The sequence below is a fragment of the Vipera ursinii genome (genome assembly GCF_947247035.1).
Source record: "Vipera ursinii genome assembly, chromosome: Z".
Classification (NCBI taxonomy): domain Eukaryota; kingdom Metazoa; phylum Chordata; class Lepidosauria; order Squamata; family Viperidae; genus Vipera; species Vipera ursinii.
Genome location: NC_139517.1, coordinates 26,497,407 through 26,514,843, shown reverse-complemented (window position 1 = coordinate 26,514,843; position 17,437 = coordinate 26,497,407). Strand labels below are relative to the sequence as shown.

The following is a 17,437-nucleotide window of genomic DNA, read 5'->3' as shown; positions in this document are numbered from 1 at the left end:
AGAAACATGGAGCCAGAGACAAGGAAGAGAGAGAGCCCCGAATCACGAGATCTACAAAAACCAGAAATAAGTAAGATAAAGGGAGGTGAGTGTAGTATTATGTCTGTAAATATTAATGGACTGAACTCGCCAGTGAAAAGGCGGAAATTTTTTAATAGGCTTATTCATCAACAATTGGATATCGTTGCAATACAAGAAGTCCACATAAAGGAACAACAAAAATATTTGTTAGTACAACCAAAAATAGGGAATTTATTCGTTTCCTTAGACCGACACAAGAAAAAGAGAGGAGTGGCATTATATGTAAACCCAAAATTGATAGCAAAACAAATCTATAACGACAAAGAGGGTAGAATACTGATAGTTGAGGTTGTAATAAATCATAGGAAGGTCATGATGGTAGAGATATATGCTCCAAATCATAACCAAGAACAGTTTTTCAAAACACTTCACAATAAGATATGTAGCATTGATTATGAGGAGATCTGCTTAATAGGAGATTTTAATGCTATCCTAGATATAAATTTGGATTATATGGGTAAGACAATTAGGAAAAAGAAAAGAAGAACTCTACCGAGATCTTTTCTCAACTTGGCTAATGACCTAAATATTCAAGATGTCTAGAGGGAAAGAAATCGTAAGGCTAGACAATATACATACTACTCCAATTGACACAACTCATGGTCTAGAATAGACATGGTATGGATGACAAAAGAAATTAGTTCTGAAATAGACAAGGTGCATATAGCGACAGGTACTTGGGCAGACCACAATCCTATTAAATTTAGCTGGAAAGGCTCCAAAAAAATATCCAGATGGACATTACAAAGAGCAATTTTAAAAGAAGACGAATTTAAATCCAAGATGGAGAGAGAACTAAGTCTTTTCTTTAAGGAAAATAAAGCTATAGACACCTCAGTACAAAATAATTGGGATACAGCCAAGGCAATAATGCAGGGGTGTCAAACTCAATTTCATTGAGGGCCGCATCAGCATTGCGGTTGCCCTCAGGGGGCCAGGTGGGTGTGGCCTGGGTGGGCGTGGCCTACTGGGTGGGCATGGCTAAAGTCCATATGGCCTACTGGGTGGGCGTGGCCAGCTCTACATCGTTCGCATCAAGGGTGCCTATGGAGGCCTGGGCAGGAGTGGGACAGATCTGAGGGTCTCTGGCAGAAGGAGGGTCTCTGGGCCAAGGCAGTGGGAGCTGTTCCCTCACTGTTTCCAGGATGGCTTCGCGGGCCGCATGAAACCACTTCACGGGCCGGATCCGGCCCCCGGGCCTTGTGTTTGACATGTCTGCAATAATGAGAGGGGTAGAGAGGGCATATATGATAAACAAGAACAAGGGGAAAAGACAACAACGGGAAAGATTAGAAGGGGAATATAAGAGTTTAGAAGTTATACTCCAACAAGATCCACAAAAAGAGAATATCAAACAATCTATGGACTTGATTAAACACAAGCTTAATATCTTAGACAAAGAGAAATTAGCACAACAATTGAGAAGCACGAAACAAAACTTTTTTGAAAATGCAAACAAACCGGGCCGTTGGCTTGCATATAAATTGAAAAAACAAAAGGAAAAAAACTGGATTCGCGAACTACGAGATGAAGAAGGGAGAATATTCCACCAGGAAGAGGAGAAAAAAATTATAGCCCAGGAATTTTATGAGCGTTTATACAAAGAAGATAGTCAGGCAAGTGTGGAGAAAATGGAGGAATATTTTCAAAAAGCCAAACTACCCAAGGTTACAGAAGATACCAGAAATATGCTAAACGAGGAAATTCGGCTATCTGAGGTGGCTCCCAATCTTTTCTATTTCCCGCACCCCTAGAACGCTTCTGATATATTCTCGCACCCCTTTACATAAATTCGAAATAACGGTAACAAATTATGCAAATACACTATAATTTTAAAAACCCAAATTTTCGCAACTCCGGTTGGGAACCCGTTCTAGCTATTTGCGATTTGAAGCAAATTGCACTAACTTGGAGACAGAGAAAGAAACCCCATCAAAGATTAACAGAGATGTTAATTTATAATTCACATCACTAACATGAGCAAGTTCCTCATTGCAACACTATATTTGGAGGGCAGGCGGTTCCGAAAGACTGGTATGGGCAGGTGCCTTCAAAGCCAGTGTGGGCTAACAATGCCCTCCGACAAGTATTATTGCTGCAAAAGTTTCTGTGACGGCTAATAAATGTTGCGAAGAAAGGAAACGTTTACTGCATTTCCTGCGCTTTATGCACTCGCCCTAAAACAGCGCCTACCTCATCTTTCCTTTCACTACTACCATAGATCCCAACCATTGTCTGCTGATGGATGCTGGGAATTGTAGTCAACAATGGAGTCTTTCAGGTTGGGGAGTCTTACTCTACACTTTTTGTCTCTATGGATACGCGGCCCGCCAACACGGCACAGTGCGGAAGTGTCGGGAGGGAGGCGACTTACAGTACGCGGAAGGAGGTCAACGTAGAGAGCCTGTTGGAGTGGATACTGTATTCCACGCTGCAAATCGGGAAGGTAGGTGTGCAGGGATCCACCCCCAACTCGGGCATAAGCCTCGCCCACTGAGTCCTCGCCACGCCTCTTTGTTCCCAAAGTTCCATGCCGGTTCCGTTCCCAGGCAGAGGTACTGAGTGCCCGGACGCCTGGTTCCTCTTGGAATAGGTGTAGCAGAGCTTCAGACGCTGAGTATTGTGGTTGTACCCTGGGTGGACGCGGAGGCAGAGCTGAGCCCCGGAGCTCGTTCAGTCATGAAAAGAAAGCCCATAGCTCTGAGTCTACGAAGAGTATATTTCACTAACCAAACTTGAAACCCAATAACTCCTTCCATTATTATTAATCGAAATCTGGTCCAAGATTCAGGAGCATTTTGTGCCAGTGTGAATGATGCATTTTTGCTAGAGCAGGCCCAAAAGCAGCTTCCAGAGATAGAAATTTTCTGTGCACAAAAAAGAAAGTCAGGACTTTTTAATTAGGCCCAGCATTTCGAAGGTATTCCTGATGGCTTTCCTGATAGATTGTCTCTTTTTTCTATAGACAAGATTAGGTAGTAGAGTATCAGCTTCTTTTTAAGTAGGCAGCGAAGTATCCTTCATTTTGCTGTAGTTGCCCACAAAAAAACCTATGCAGTTAACTTTTAAGACTGTTCCGTTCTTACAGGACTTGAAATCATCTCATAATATCCTCTCTAATTAGCTTATTTTTTTCTATTAGTAAGATTTCAGTTAATTCTCACATTTGGCTTTGTGAAAGAATTATCTTGTTGCCTGTATTTTTAAACAAACTGTGATTGTGTATGTTGCAATTTTGCCTGGTTGTCTTCTGTATGTGTTGGAAATATAACTCCTAGATTTTCTTATAGTTGCACTGCCCTCACACATCTGGGGATAGCAAGCTTGAGAAGTCAGGTTTGTACTTATTATTTATTTACTGTAACTATTTTGCAGTGTTTACCCTACTTTTCATCCGTACTTGCAGTATATGAATGTTTGCAAACTTCTTAGATTTTTATTGCTATGTGACTTTTGGGAGGCGTATGGATTTACATATGCTAAGGTGTTTATTAGACTTGCATACTCAATGAAGTAGTATATTTTTAAAAAATAAAATGTATATAACACTGTCATGTTCAAGATTATGGCCAGATCTAATGTCTTTCTGTCTTTCCTCTCTGCAAAGCCTCATTGGTGAGAGAGCAACTTAGTAAATCCCCATCAAAGCAAAACTAGAATAGGAAAAAGCAAAAATGGACAACTGGCCGGACAGCTGTCCCATTATCTCTTGCCTGGTCTCTTTTATTTGGAGATGCTGAAATTGGAAACTGGGACTTTGTCCTTGCATTGCAGAGCAATTACTCATTTACTGAATCATCGATCCCTCTCCCCCCACAAATGAAAATTCCCCCAAGTAGAATCTCAGTGAGGGGATGTGTGACCAAACTAGCCATTGAGCTACTTCTCTCTGTTAATAAAATCTTTGAGTCGAATAACTACTGGTGGCTTCATGTATTTTGCCTTAATAGAAATACAAACACAGCTTGTTATTGCCTTCTTCTGGAATGTTATTTTGATCTCTCATTCCAGTGTATAGTTCTGGAATTTTCTGCCATCAAATATTAATCAGATCCATCCTTGGTGTCAGGACCCACCTCAATCCACATCTTAGGAACTAAGAACTCTTGGATGCAAGTTTGTCCAAAAGGAAAATGTTTACTAGGATGGAATCGATTGTGGCAATACAAGACGGAATCTAACAAAGTTACATTTCAATCCTATATAAAGCATTCCCATTTCAGCCCCTCCCCTCATCCATTTGGTCAGGCTCCCATCATTTGCTTAGGTGTCAGGCCCTTCCGTGGGAAAGGGAACTCTCCTTGTTTTTATTGTTATTGCTTCTTCCTTTTTCAGTTGTAAATGAAGATGCGATCCAGATCCCCCTCTCCACCTCCCTCCCCCAGTTCAAACGTTTCCCTGTTGTTTGAAGATCGCGTTAAGTAACCATCCTCTCCCCGCCCTTCGGAGAAATGGCAGCATCCCCAGAATAAGCACAATCTTCTACATTTATGAAATGTGATATAAATGGATTCTGACACTTGGTTAGCTTTTCCAGATCAGATAAAGTCTGTCAGGCATTAAGCTGTGCCCAATGTTACGCAACAAGATTCTGTTGTAGCATGTCAGCCTTACCAGGTAGACTAGATAAAATAAGCTAATTCTATTTTATTGTAAAGCCACATTAACAGAATTTGCAAATGTAAAAGTACAATTCTCTCTTCCCACCCTTGCCTTCTTTACAGTGTGAGAAACAGGAAGGGTCCCTTCTGAGCTTCTTGCACATCCACTATCCATCTGCAGGTTATGCTGTCTCTTTTCTGACTGTTCAAGGTTGGTAAAATGAGGACCCAGATTGTTGGGGGCAATATGCTGACTCTGTAAACTGCTTAGAGAGGGCTGTAAAGCGCTATGAAGCAGTATATAAGTCTAAGTGCTATTGATATCATCCTATCGTTGATTTATGATCGCCAAGTTAATGTTACCTTCTGAGTTATCTCTGATAATTTCTTTTCCTCCAATGTTGTTGCAGGATTTCTGCTAGAGATTCTCTTGCCTGGCCTCCTTAATAGTGATTCAGAGTATATTTTGAAGGCTCTAGAGCTGTAAAGGTACCAGTGTGGGATACAAGACAGAATGGCTGAAGCTGTCCATTATATTCATTTACAGAACTTCAGCAAATCCCTTCTGGAGACACTGAATGGGCAACGTCTAGGTGGACATTTCTGTGATGTGACAGTGCACATCCAGGAGGCCACCCTGCGGGCTCACCGTTGTGTGCTGGCTGCTGGCAGCCCCTTTTTCCATGATAAACTGTTGTTGGGCTACTCAGAGATTGAGGTGCCCCCTGTGGTCCCCAGCCAGGTAGTGCGTCAGCTGGTGGAATTTATGTATAGTGGTTCTCTGGTCGTAGCCCAGTCTGAAGCTCTGCAGATCCTCACTGCTGCTTCCATCTTGCAAATCAAGACTGTCATTGACGAATGCACTCAGATCATCTCTCAGAATCGCAGCCCAAAACCCCCCACTGTTGCTCCAGTGGTACCCCTCTCCCTTCCCAGAGTTCTGCCCAGCAAGCCCCAAGAACAACAATCCAAAGAGGTTATTGGCAGCCTCTCACGACCAGGCGACCTTGACACTGCCCACCTTGAACCCCCAAAGTTGCTTTGTGCCTCAGAGGTTCGTTATAAACTGCGAGATTTGCTGTCCTCCCAGCACAGAGAAGCACGGACAGCTGCCTGTGAGGGGGCCATAAGCGATGGAGATACAGGAGGTTCCTACCTGCACTCTACTGAATCTGCCCCTAGTTGCCATAGCCGCAAGCAGCGCCAGCCAGTGAGACTTCAGCTGTCTGAGACAATGCCGGTGATCATCAAAGATGAAGAGGAAGGCAGCGGGGAAGTCCCAGAAGGGTCAGAAGCAGAAAGGGAGGCCAAGCTGGCCTGCTTTGCTGAATGCAGTGGGAGTGGCCCCTTTGCTGCTGACTTCAGTGACCAGGCAAAGGACTCTGGTAGTAGCAGTGGAGCTGACCGGAAGGAGAATCTCCACTTGGATTATGCCACCCCGGAAGGTCAGGATTTCTTTGGAAATCAGGATGTCTTTTCTGAGTCCTTCATCCCATCCTGGCAGGGAGAAGAAAGTGGAGAAGAGGCTACAGTTTCCACCTCTCGAGATAGAGAGAAATTCCATCCTGATTGCAATGTGGAGGCTTCCAATCTGAGGAACTTAACAGGAGAATTCAAACAAGACTTAAGTGGCTCTTCCTCTGGGTTTCCACCCCGGAGCAGTAGTGGTGGGGCTGATGGCTTGACCTTTGTCTCCTCCCTAGGCATCCAGCGGGAACTCAAGGCAGAAGTCACCAATACCAGCACAGTCACCAGTAATACCAGCATCTTCCAGTTCCATCTGCCCCAGCCTGGTGGTGTAGCCCAGACTTTCTACAGCATTCAGCAGCAACAGCAGCAGCAGCAACAGGAGTCGGGTGCCAGCAATATGATGCAGCTCAGCCCCAACACAATGGTCACCGGTGCTCTTCATGGAGGGGAGCAGCAGAACCAACAGCCTGGCACCTCCCGCTGCTTGGAGCCTTCCTATCAATGTAGCCACTGCCAGAAAACGTTCAGCTCTCGGAAGAATTACACCAAGCATATGTTTATCCATTCTGGTAATGAAATCAAGTTGAGGGTAATAAGCCTGGGAGATGGAGGGTCAGTGCTGGGGAAGAGCAAGGCTGGGCATCAGAAAATAGCACTATTCAGTGGTTGAAAAAAGCTTATTTTTTCCTACTATTTGGAGAGATTGATAAATGAAGGCAGAAGCACGGAGCTGACACTACAGCAATGGTTCTCAACCTGGCCAACTTTAAGATGTGTGGACTTCAACCCCCAGAATTCACTAGCCAGCAATCTTAAAGATACTCAGGCTGAGAAACATTACACTAGAGAATAGCTGAAAAGAAAAAAAAACATTTCTTGCCAATTTCCAAGAAAAGTTGTAAGTGAATACATGCATCTAGGAAAAATACACCCAAAAATTCCAAGTCAAGCCACAGATGTTTTAAAAAAGCAAACGCTCAAACCAATTCAGGTAGGTCTTGACTTACAACCATTCTTTTAGTGACCAAAGTTACAATGGCACTGAAAAAAGTGACTTATGACTTTTTTAGAATTAACAATCATTGTAGCATCCTTGTGGTCATGTGATTCAAAATTTGTATGCTTGGCCACTGGCATGTATTTATAATGGTTGCAGTGTCCTGGGATCATGCGATCTTCTATAACCTGGCAGCCAAAGTCATTGGGGAAGTTGGATTAATTTAATGATTCTGTTACTCACTTAGCAACTGCATTGATTCACTTAACAATTTTGGCAAAACTCACTTAACTGTTGCTTAGCAATACAAATTTTGTGTTAGATTATGGTTGTAAGTCAAGAACTGTCTGTAATAATGTGCAGATGGATGAAAGTTAGGAAATAAAAATGAGAAACTGGAATTGGCCAGTTCACATCTGACTCAAATCTTTCATACCTTTCTTGTTGAAATACAAATAATTTATCACAGAAGGACAGTAGGATTGACTATTTTGTTAGTACATGTTTTAAGGACAAAAGGTTGAGTGAATGGAGGAAATGTAAGAAGCTTGATGCAAGAAGCTTGAGGATGAGAAAATCCAGTTTTTTTGCAATTGCTGCAATATCTTTTCCTGCCAGTCCTTTTATTTTTCTCCTCCTACTCAAAAACTAGTACTAGGGATTTAAATACTTGGGTCTCAGGGAAGCCAAACCAACTTGATATTAGTTATTTTGTGCACAAATTCCTTAAATTGAGAGCCATCTGACATGATTTTGTGGAACATATTAGCTATAGGGATGGGGCAAAAGGGAAATGGGTGCAGTTAAAACAAAAAGTGAGTATCTCAAATAAAACCCAATGTTTGGCTAAAAACCCTTTCCTAAATTGATTTTCTCCATTACACCACTTCAGCTAAATTATTTAATTTAATTTTTAACTAACTTTAGGCAAACCTTTGGTGACTACTGTTGATAGGGTTTGTTTGATTTTAGGCTAAGCCACTATGAATGGTTCAAACAATCATGGTTGTAACAAGCCAAGTTTTAAAATGCAAATGAATCTTATCACAGGGTGCTGCGAATACAGCATTACAATCACTGGGACTTAGCTGCTTTGAGTTGGAGACAGGGATGACAATCACATCCCAGTATTCTCTGAAGACTCTTTTTTGCTTTTATAATTGCCTAATAATTAATAATTTGATCTAACAGGTGAGGAATGAGGAACCCTATCTTACACATGGGTGCACTTCAACCAGTCACTCTGAATGGCAACCACTTCCAAAACCCTTGCCAAGAAAACATGTCCATTTAATATCCATTTAACAGCCAAGTTACCTGAGGACAATACAAGTAGTCCTCAATGACCAGTTGTTTAATGACAACAGCCTCAGAATGGGGAAGCATTTCTAGCCATTGTAAAACATCATCCTGGCACCATCCTGTTCAAATAACCACATTTTGGGTGCTTGGATACCTGTTTGCATTTATGACTAGTTGCCATTTATGACTCACATTGGATTTGAGATCTGTTCCTGCAGTGCACCAAAAGTTTTTATGCATGGGTAGATTTTCTCCCCTATGTAGGGAGGAAAAATTCTCTGACATCAAGAAGACCACAACTATGGCAAAAACACTGGGAAATGCCATCATTCTTGTGATAGCTCTCCCTGTGGGGTGGGGAGAGGGCCCAGCCTCCAGGGTGATGTGGGAGGTCCAAATCCTCTTCCGAACACACAGTGTCTAAGTCCTCTTTTGAGCATTCCACTTAAAACACACATGGCTGCTTAATGACCACAACTGGGAGAGCTAAGATTGAGATTGTTGAGCAAAGTGGTCACTTATTAACAGCTTCACTGAACATCCAAAATTCTGGCCCTCCCAGAATTGTGATAGGTAGAGGACTACCTTTATGCACTATATGTGGTGTAATTGTCCTGGAGATATCTACAGTGCCTACCTTGTTACTATATTCAATGAAAGGATCTGCATTGCAAAACAGACAAGGCACCTTTATAGGTACTGTATGAGGAAAACCTTCTGGGTCCCCAAGTATTGCAATGGGTAATGCAATGTTGTCAGTGAAATTCTTGGAAAGAATGCATTTGTCTTTTTCTGTTTCTTTTGCACTAGGATTAAGTTAAAAATATAGATGTGATAAACCAAACAAAGGTTTAACAGGCCTCCCTCCATAATCTGGGGATGCTTTGGGATTGTAAAAGGAGGGGTGTTGATTGTTTTTTCTCCCCTCCCCCATTGAAGAGCAAAATTTTGTTCAGAAATGAAAATTTGGTTCTCAACTGGCCTGCTGTGCTGTTCCCTTTCTAGGTGAGAAGCCCCATCAGTGCAGCATTTGCTGGCGTTCCTTTTCATTGCGGGACTATCTGCTCAAGCACATGGTGACCCACACTGGTGTGCGAGCCTTCCAGTGCTCCATCTGCTGCAAGCGCTTCACCCAGAAGAGCTCCCTCAACGTGCACATGCGCACCCACCGCCCTGAACGCTTCCAGTGCTGCATCTGCAACAAATATTTCTCTCACCGTACTCTGTTGGAGCGCCACATGACCACCCACACTGCCTGGAAAGGGGGACCATCAGATGCCCCTAGGGCTCTTGTCACATCCTCCTCCCCAGCTGACTGGAAGGAGAAACAAAATGTTGCCACCACGGCTGCTCCTGCTGCAGAGGCAGGCATCATTCCTACTTCTGTGGCCTGGAAAGCAGGGGAGCCATCTGCTGAGAGCACCATCAGTGGTTGGAAGACAGGAGATCCGAGCCAGGTAGAAAGTCGACTGGTAACCTGGAAGGGAGAAGCTGCCGGGGAAAACTCAGTTACGGCCTGGAAAGGAGAGTCTACTTCGGAAACTTCCATGCAGCCTCATACTGTCTAAAATATCTGGGCCTTTTTTGCTGCTTGATCCAGCCCTCGTGACTTACAGGTGGCATCAAGGCTTTCCTTTAATCTGGAAAAATATCTGCTGTGGTATCTTGCAATCTGGCAAAGACTTTGGGGCTACCACTGTAGATTCTAGAAGGGACAGTGCCACTGCGGTAGACCATGCAGTCTGCTGTTGAAGGACACTGATGGAGAGTGTATCCAAGACCTGTCTCTAATCTGCCTGTAGTGCAATAGTATAGCATATGCTTTGCATGCTGGGAGTCATAATAAGTTGAATCCCTAATTTTATCAGTTAAAAATGGTATGTCAGTAGGACTGGGAATGCCTTTTGACTGGAATCCAAAACAGGATTTTCCAGAAAGAGTGAATCACATTAATCTTGTTGGACCAATAGGCTGACCTACACTAAGGCAATGTAATAGCTTAATGCTGGAAAATGGTTGCTAAATTTTTACATATATGACAATAAATCACTAGACTAATAGGCGCTGGAGTGGGATATATTTTCCCAGGAACGTCTGGCTACATACGGAACATGAACACTTGGCTTGTTCCAACAGGTCAGCTCATTGTAACAACAAATAAGAAGCACAATATTGTGGGGTCCTTGGTACTCTGAGCTTGGTTGTTTCTTGCAAATGGGCAAGAAAACAGCCGAGCTAAGAAAGCGCCAAGGACCCCACAGTTGAACCCTGAGCTATAGATTGTTCTGTTGAAAGCACAATATTCTCTATTTGCAGCTAATGTATTACTGGCTTATATTTTTAAGCCGGCTTGGTTTTATTTTGTTAAGAAAATGACCAACACCTTTCCATTCTGTTTTCTTTTTCTGTCTAGGAATAAAGCAGTGTGTGAATCTTGTCTAAATTTTAGAGTAGTAAGAATGTGATAAATTTGCTGTAGATGGACTCTTAAAATAGTGGCTGCTTGAGCCCACATACTGGTAGTTCTTGACTTGCAATCATTCATAGAATGACTGTTAAAGTTACAACAGCACTGGAAAAAAGTGACATGGTCTTTTTTCACACGACTGTTGTAGCGTTCCCATGGTCATGCGATCAAAATTTGGACATTTGGTTCCTGGCATCTATGACATTCAGTGATTTATGTGATCGCCTTCTGCTACCTACGGACAGTCAAATGAGGAAGCCAAATTCACTTACTAACTGTATTACTAACTTAACAGCTGCAGTGATTTACTTAACAACTGTGGCAAGAGAGGTTATAAAACAGGCCAATTGTTTTAACAAATGTCTTGCTTAGCAACAGAAATTTTGGGCTCAATTATGGTGGTAAGTCGAGGATTACCTCTACAGCATAGAAAAGCATGAAAAAAAATGTTTCCACTTAATGGGATATCAAAGAGCAGAGGTTGGGAAATCTGCACCTGAGATACTGGAAGACAGTGATAATATATAATATTTGGACTACATGAATGATAGAAGTTCTCTAACCATGTATAAGTTAAACTGCAGATCTCAATGGCTCATGTTGCTGGCAATACAGTGACACTGGGCAGATCACAAATGTCTTATATGTTAATTGGCATTAAGTAGTGTTTTATGCTTGTATGTCTGTGGAATCAAAATTCGCTTACTTGACAGGAGAGTCAGAAAACCTCTGTCTAGGGAATCAGTCCTACATGCAGATGGGAAAATGTAACCTGTTTTTTCCAAATGGAACAGTGATTGAGTTCTGCCAGTCATATCACCTTGCTGTTGTTCTTTGGTTCATCACAGGGAAAGGTTGATGGGTTTTTTTTTAAAAAAATTCAGATTCAGTACTAGTTATAGAAACAATGAATTGAGCAGTCAGAGAAGAGTGTGCCCTGGCCTCATACTCAACAAATGGAGGCATCTTGATTATGTTTAGGTAATTATAATAGTATAATAAAACAAACACATTGAATATTTGCTGCATTACCAGAAGTTTTATGTCAGGAAGTATGTCAATAATAAAATGTTACTGGAACATAAAGTATTTTGCAGACCATCCGTCCCCTACATTGCAGTCTAGGATCCTTCAACCACCAGCCAAATCCATTAAAATATCCTGGTTCATAAATCCCACTAGCCATGATTGCTATATCCCTACTTTGTTACCAAGCAGTCTTATAGGGAAGCAACATAGTGTTTTTTACCAGTTTCTGATGTATTTACTGATAGATGCTTGGGCTTTGCAATTCTGGTTTTTGGCTTGGGCACGGCCCATAGACTCATGGAAGTACAAAGAAGCTACATGGTTTCATTTCATATATTGTACAGAGCTGTCTCATTGCCAAGTGTCTGTTGAGATCTGGATGGAGAACAAAGGCTTCAATTCCACTCTGGTAAGATTCAGTGGCTTTCAGTATATTTAATTCTAGATGAAGGAGCACTGCCCCAGAGAGGTGTAGTGCATGATATGGGGGTCCTTCTGAACTCATGACTCCTGCTTGATGAGCAGATTTGTGACTTAAGTTTGTGTGCCAGTTATGCCCATTCTGGATCAGGTAGCTCTAGCTCAATCACTCATACCTGATAAAACTCTTTTGTGGATTACTGTAATGTGCTTTACAAGGACTACCCTTGATCATTCTGAAGATTTAGCTAGTACAAAACATGGCATGGGGATTTATGAACATATCTAGATCAGTGCATGTTACACTTTGGCTTTACAAGCTACATTTTAGTTATCAGTTTGCTTCCAGGTTCAATTCAAGATGCTGGTAATCTTCAGAATGGTCTTACCTGGCATGGGTATATATCTACCCATCCCATCAGGTCCTTTAGGAAGAGCGTGTGGGGCTCCTATCCACAAAGGAATGCCAGCATGCCTCAATTCATGTACTCACATCTCGGCAATGTAAAAAGTTTTTGCTTTGAAAGCTGTGCTAATTATAAAGAGGAGGAACCACAATGGCAACTGTGCAAAGTCTTGAATGCCAGCTGCGTCAAGTCTCCAGGGATGCACCTGATTTTTCTGATGCTGTCAACATAAAGTGTTAACTTTTTAACAGCATCCAAGTTTAGTTAATTAGTCAACTGCTATTTAGGTGGGAGGAGAAGCATGTACAAAAAGTTTCCTTGGAGCTTATTTACACTCCAGGCTGAGAAATGTCTGGAGACATCTTTTTAATTAATCTCAAAGAAAGTGGTGACAATTGGAGCTCACCATCCTCAATTCTCTGCATGATCATTTCCCTTTTGAGAACATCCTTAGGGAGGCTGGTTGGAAGAAAAAAAGGCCATGAATTGTTGGCGGTAAAACTGCAGCCTAGCCATCTCCAAGTGTGGTTTTGCAGGGCATAGGATTGGGACAAGCAATTTGCAAAAGGATAACAATTTGGAAATAAAAGAAGCCCCTTCAGGCTGTGTTCATGTGATGTAGTTATCCATACTTGGCTATTTCATAGCCCAATTCTGCATAACAAACTTGGTTGACCTGACACACTAACCTAGAATATGGCTGGCTGATTTGTGGTTTAGCACATTCTCTGAACACAACCATGGGAAATAACAGTCAAAGGTAATACAGTACTTAGCCAGCTGATACTGCTAAGCTTGTAAGCCGCCCTGAGTCTTCGGAGAAGGGCGGGATATAAATGGAATTAAAATAAAATAAATAAATATTATACGCTATTTCTTTCCTGTAGTGTTGCAAACTCATAGAAACTATAATAGCAGAGTTTGCATATTGTATTAAACCATACAATATTTGCTTAACCATTAAATAAGTACAATTGTCTGGATTCATATAACATGCTAAGCAAACTACAATGGGTCCCCATAATGCACTAGGTTGAAACAAACTACAATAGTATAGTATAGTACAGGGAGTGCAGAATTATTAGGCAAATGAGTATTTTGACCACATCATCCTCTTTATGCATGTTGTCTTACTCCAAGCTGTATAGGCTCGAAAGCCTACTACCAATTAAGCATATTAGGTGATGTGCATCTCTGTAATGAGAAGGGGTGTGGTCTAATGACATCAACACCCTGTATCAGGTGTGCATAATTATTAGGCAACTTCCTTTCCTTTGGCAAAATGGGTCAAAAGAAGGACTTGACAGGCTCAGAAAAGTCAAAAATAGTGAGATATCTTGCAGAGGGATGCAGCACTCTTAAAATTGCAAAGCTTCTGAAGCGTGATCATCGAACAATCAAGCGTTTCATTCAAAATAGTCAACAGGGTCGCAAGAAGCGTGTGGAGAAACCAAGGCGCAAAATAACTGCCCATGAACTGAGAAAAGTCAAGCGTGCAGCTGCCAAGATGCCACTTGCCACCAGTTTGGCCATATTTCAGAGCTGCAACATCACTGGAGTGCCCAAAAGCACAAGGTGTGCAATACTCAGAGACATGGCCAAGGTAAGAAAGGCTGAAAGACGACCACCACTGAACAAGACACACAAGCTGAAACGTCAAGACTGGGCCAAGAAATATCTCAAGACTGATTTTTCTAAGGTTTTATGGACTGATGAAATGAGAGTGAGTCTTGATGGGCCAGATGGATGGGCCCGTGGCTGGATTGGTAAAGGGCAGAGAGCTCCAGTCCGACTCAGACGCCAGCAAGGTGGAGGTGGAGTACTGGTTTGGGCTGGTATCATCAAAGATGAGCTTGTGGGGCCTTTTCGGGTTGAGGATGGAGTCAAGCTCAACTCCCAGTCCTACTGCCAGTTTCTGGAAGACACCTTCTTCAAGCAGTGGTACAGGAAGAAGTCTGCATCCTTCAAGAAAAACATGATTTTCATGCAGGACAATGCTCCATCACACGCGTCCAAGTACTCCACAGCGTGGCTGGCAAGAAAGGGTATAAAAGAAGGAAATCTAATGACATGGCCTCCTTGTTCACCTGATCTGAACCCCATTGAGAACCTGTGGTCCATCATCAAATGTGAGATTTACAAGGAGGGAAAACAGTACACCTCTCTGAACAGTGTCTGGGAGGCTGTGGTTGCTGCTGCACGCAATGTTGATGGTGAACAGATCAAAACACTGACAGAATCCATGGATGGCAGGCTTTTGAGTGTCCTTGCAAAGAAAGGTGGCTATATTGGTCACTGATTTGTTTTTGTTATGTTTTTGAATGTCAGAAATGTATATTTGTGAATGTTGAGATGTTATATTGGTTTCACTGGTAAAAATAAATAATTGAAATGGGTATATATTTGTTTTTTGTTAAGTTGCCTAATAATTATGCACAGTAATAGTCACCTGCACACACAGATATCCCCCTAAAATAGCTATAACTAAAAACAAACTAAAAACTACTTCCAAAAATATTCAGCTTTGATATTAATGAGTTTTTTGGGTTCATTGAGAACATGGTTGTTGTTCAATAATAAAATTAATCCTCAAAAATACAACTTGCCTAATAATTCTGCACTCCCTGTATGTAAACATGGTCAATAGGTGTCCCATTTTAATTTTATACTGATGAAATTGAAAGTGGCTAATGAAGTCTGGGAACACAGTATATGAAGAAGTTTACTCCTTTTCCACAGCCTTTTCACAGAGGAAAAATTATTCCACATTCTCTAAGATAGGTTTGTACAATAAAGTCACAAACACAACTGCAGGTAGAAGCTGATTTTTTAAAAAAACACAACAAACAAACTTGGGAGATAATTGAACTTCTTTTCACATACATGCTGGTGATCCTGATCTGGACCAGACTATATATACTTATATTACAATTTTTTTAAAAAGTTTTGAAAACAAAAGTTCTAGGATCCTTTTAAAACACACAGCCTTCTCAGAAATGTTCTTAGGGGAAAGCAAGCCAGATTGTGCCCTGGTAGAACACAGAGCAAACATTGGAAATGCAAAGTCAGTTAGATCACTTAGTCCAGAAAGCCACACACAACTGAAAAGGTGCAAAGGGTACCCTGTAAGACAGGCATGTCCAAAGTCCGGCCCGCGGGCCTTTTGCGGCCCGCGGGGCGGATTAATATGGCCCTCGGACAGCTCTATCGAGAACAGGGTGGAGGACGCCGAGAGCACGAACTGGATGCAGTTGTAGCAGCGAGTCCTCCCAGGCCGGCTCCGCGCCTGCGCTGCTCGTCTTCCAGGTTTGGGCAGGAGCCCTCCCGCCCAAACCTGGAAGACGAGCAGCGCAGGCGCGGGGCCGGCCTGGGAGGACTCGCTGCTACAACTGCATCCAGTTCGTGCTCTCGGCGTCCTCCACCCTGTTCTCGGTAGGTAGGCCACTTCCCCGGACGCGCTAGCCGGCCGGCAAGCAGAGTGGAGCGGGCGCCCCGAGCGAGCTCCGCTCGGCAACAGCGCTGCCCGGCTGGCCGCTCCCTCGGCGCTCTTCACTCACCGGTCTGCGGCCGCCTTGCCCTGAGCGCGCGCTCGCTCGCCGCCGGCAAGCAGAGTGGAGCGGGCACCCCGGGCGAACTCCGCTCGGCAACAGCGCTGCCCGGCCGGCCGCTTCCTCGGCGCTCTTCACTCACTGGTCCGCGGCCGCCTTGCCCTGAGCGTGCGCTCGCTCGCCGCTGGCAAGCAGAGTGGAGCAGGCGCCCCGGGCGAACTCCGCTCGGCAACAGCGCTGCCCGGCCGGCCGCTCCCTCGGCGCTCTTCACTCACTGGTCCGCGGCCGCCTTGCCCTGAGCGTGCGCTCGCTCGCCGCCGGCAAGCAGAGTGGAGCGGGTGCCCCGGGCGAGCTCCGCTCGGCAACAGCGCTGCCCGGCCGGCCGCTCCCTCAGCGCTCTTCACTCACTGGTCCGCGGCCGCCTTGCCCTGAGCGTGCGCTCGCTCGCCGCCGGCAAGCAGAGTGGAGCGGGCGCCCCGGGCGAGCTCCGCTCGGCAACAGTGCTGCCCGGCCAGCCGCTCCCTCGGCGCTCTTCACTCACTGGTCTGCGGCCGCCTTGCCCTGAGCGTGCGCTCGCTCAGCGCCGGCAAGCAGAGTGGAGCGGGCGCCCCGGGAGTAGTTAGGAAGGAGTGGGTTCTGAAGGGGAAAAAATAGTGAATCCTTTGGGCCTGTTTACCAACTGGCTCTGTGATTAGATAATGAGAATTTTCACTGTTTTAAGTGAAACTCCTTTTTAAGGAGGAGGATGAGGCAGGTTTGCCTGGGAAAGCAGAAGTTCAGAAAACATATCTGTTTACAGAAGCTAGATGTTAGCGGAGGAAGCCCAGCCTGGAAAAGATAAAAATTGAGTCTACTCTGTTTTAGACACATGGTCTTTTGAAGTGATAATTTTCTCTTCCAGGTTCTCATTTCCAGAGTTGGGGGAAAATGCAGTTAAAACACTTCACTTCAGTTGCATTTTAATTTATTTGCATTGAATATAATTTGGGTTGGTGTGAAAGCAAATGTTGGGACTGAAGCCTGAGGAAGTAAAATAGACGGCACTCCTGGGAATTTGTCAGAAGCAAAAGGGAAGAACTGGAGAAAGTTAAAGATTGCCCATATTTTAATAGAAA

The 17,437-nt window shown here is 43.6% G+C and overlaps 1 protein-coding gene across 2 annotated transcripts; it reads left to right on the top strand.

The window, feature by feature from the left end:
• The first annotated feature begins 2,432 nt into the window (after positions 1-2,432).
• On the top strand, positions 2,433-10,888 carry ZBTB45 (zinc finger and BTB domain containing 45). 2 transcript variants are annotated; one of them, XM_083378648.1, is made up of 5 exons: positions 2,433-2,527; positions 3,372-3,417; positions 4,806-4,893; positions 5,093-6,721; positions 9,457-10,888. In XM_083378648.1, the coding sequence occupies exons 4-5, from the start codon at positions 5,197-5,199 to the stop codon at positions 10,017-10,019; spliced, it is 2,088 nt and encodes a 695-aa protein (XP_083234774.1). In that variant the 5' UTR covers positions 2,433-2,527; positions 3,372-3,417; positions 4,806-4,893; positions 5,093-5,196; the 3' UTR covers positions 10,020-10,888. The 2 variants fall into 2 exon arrangements, with proteins under 2 accessions (XP_083234774.1, XP_083234773.1); XM_083378647.1 differs by having other exon boundaries at positions 2,476-2,674.
• Positions 10,889-17,437: the final 6,549 nt, after the last annotated feature.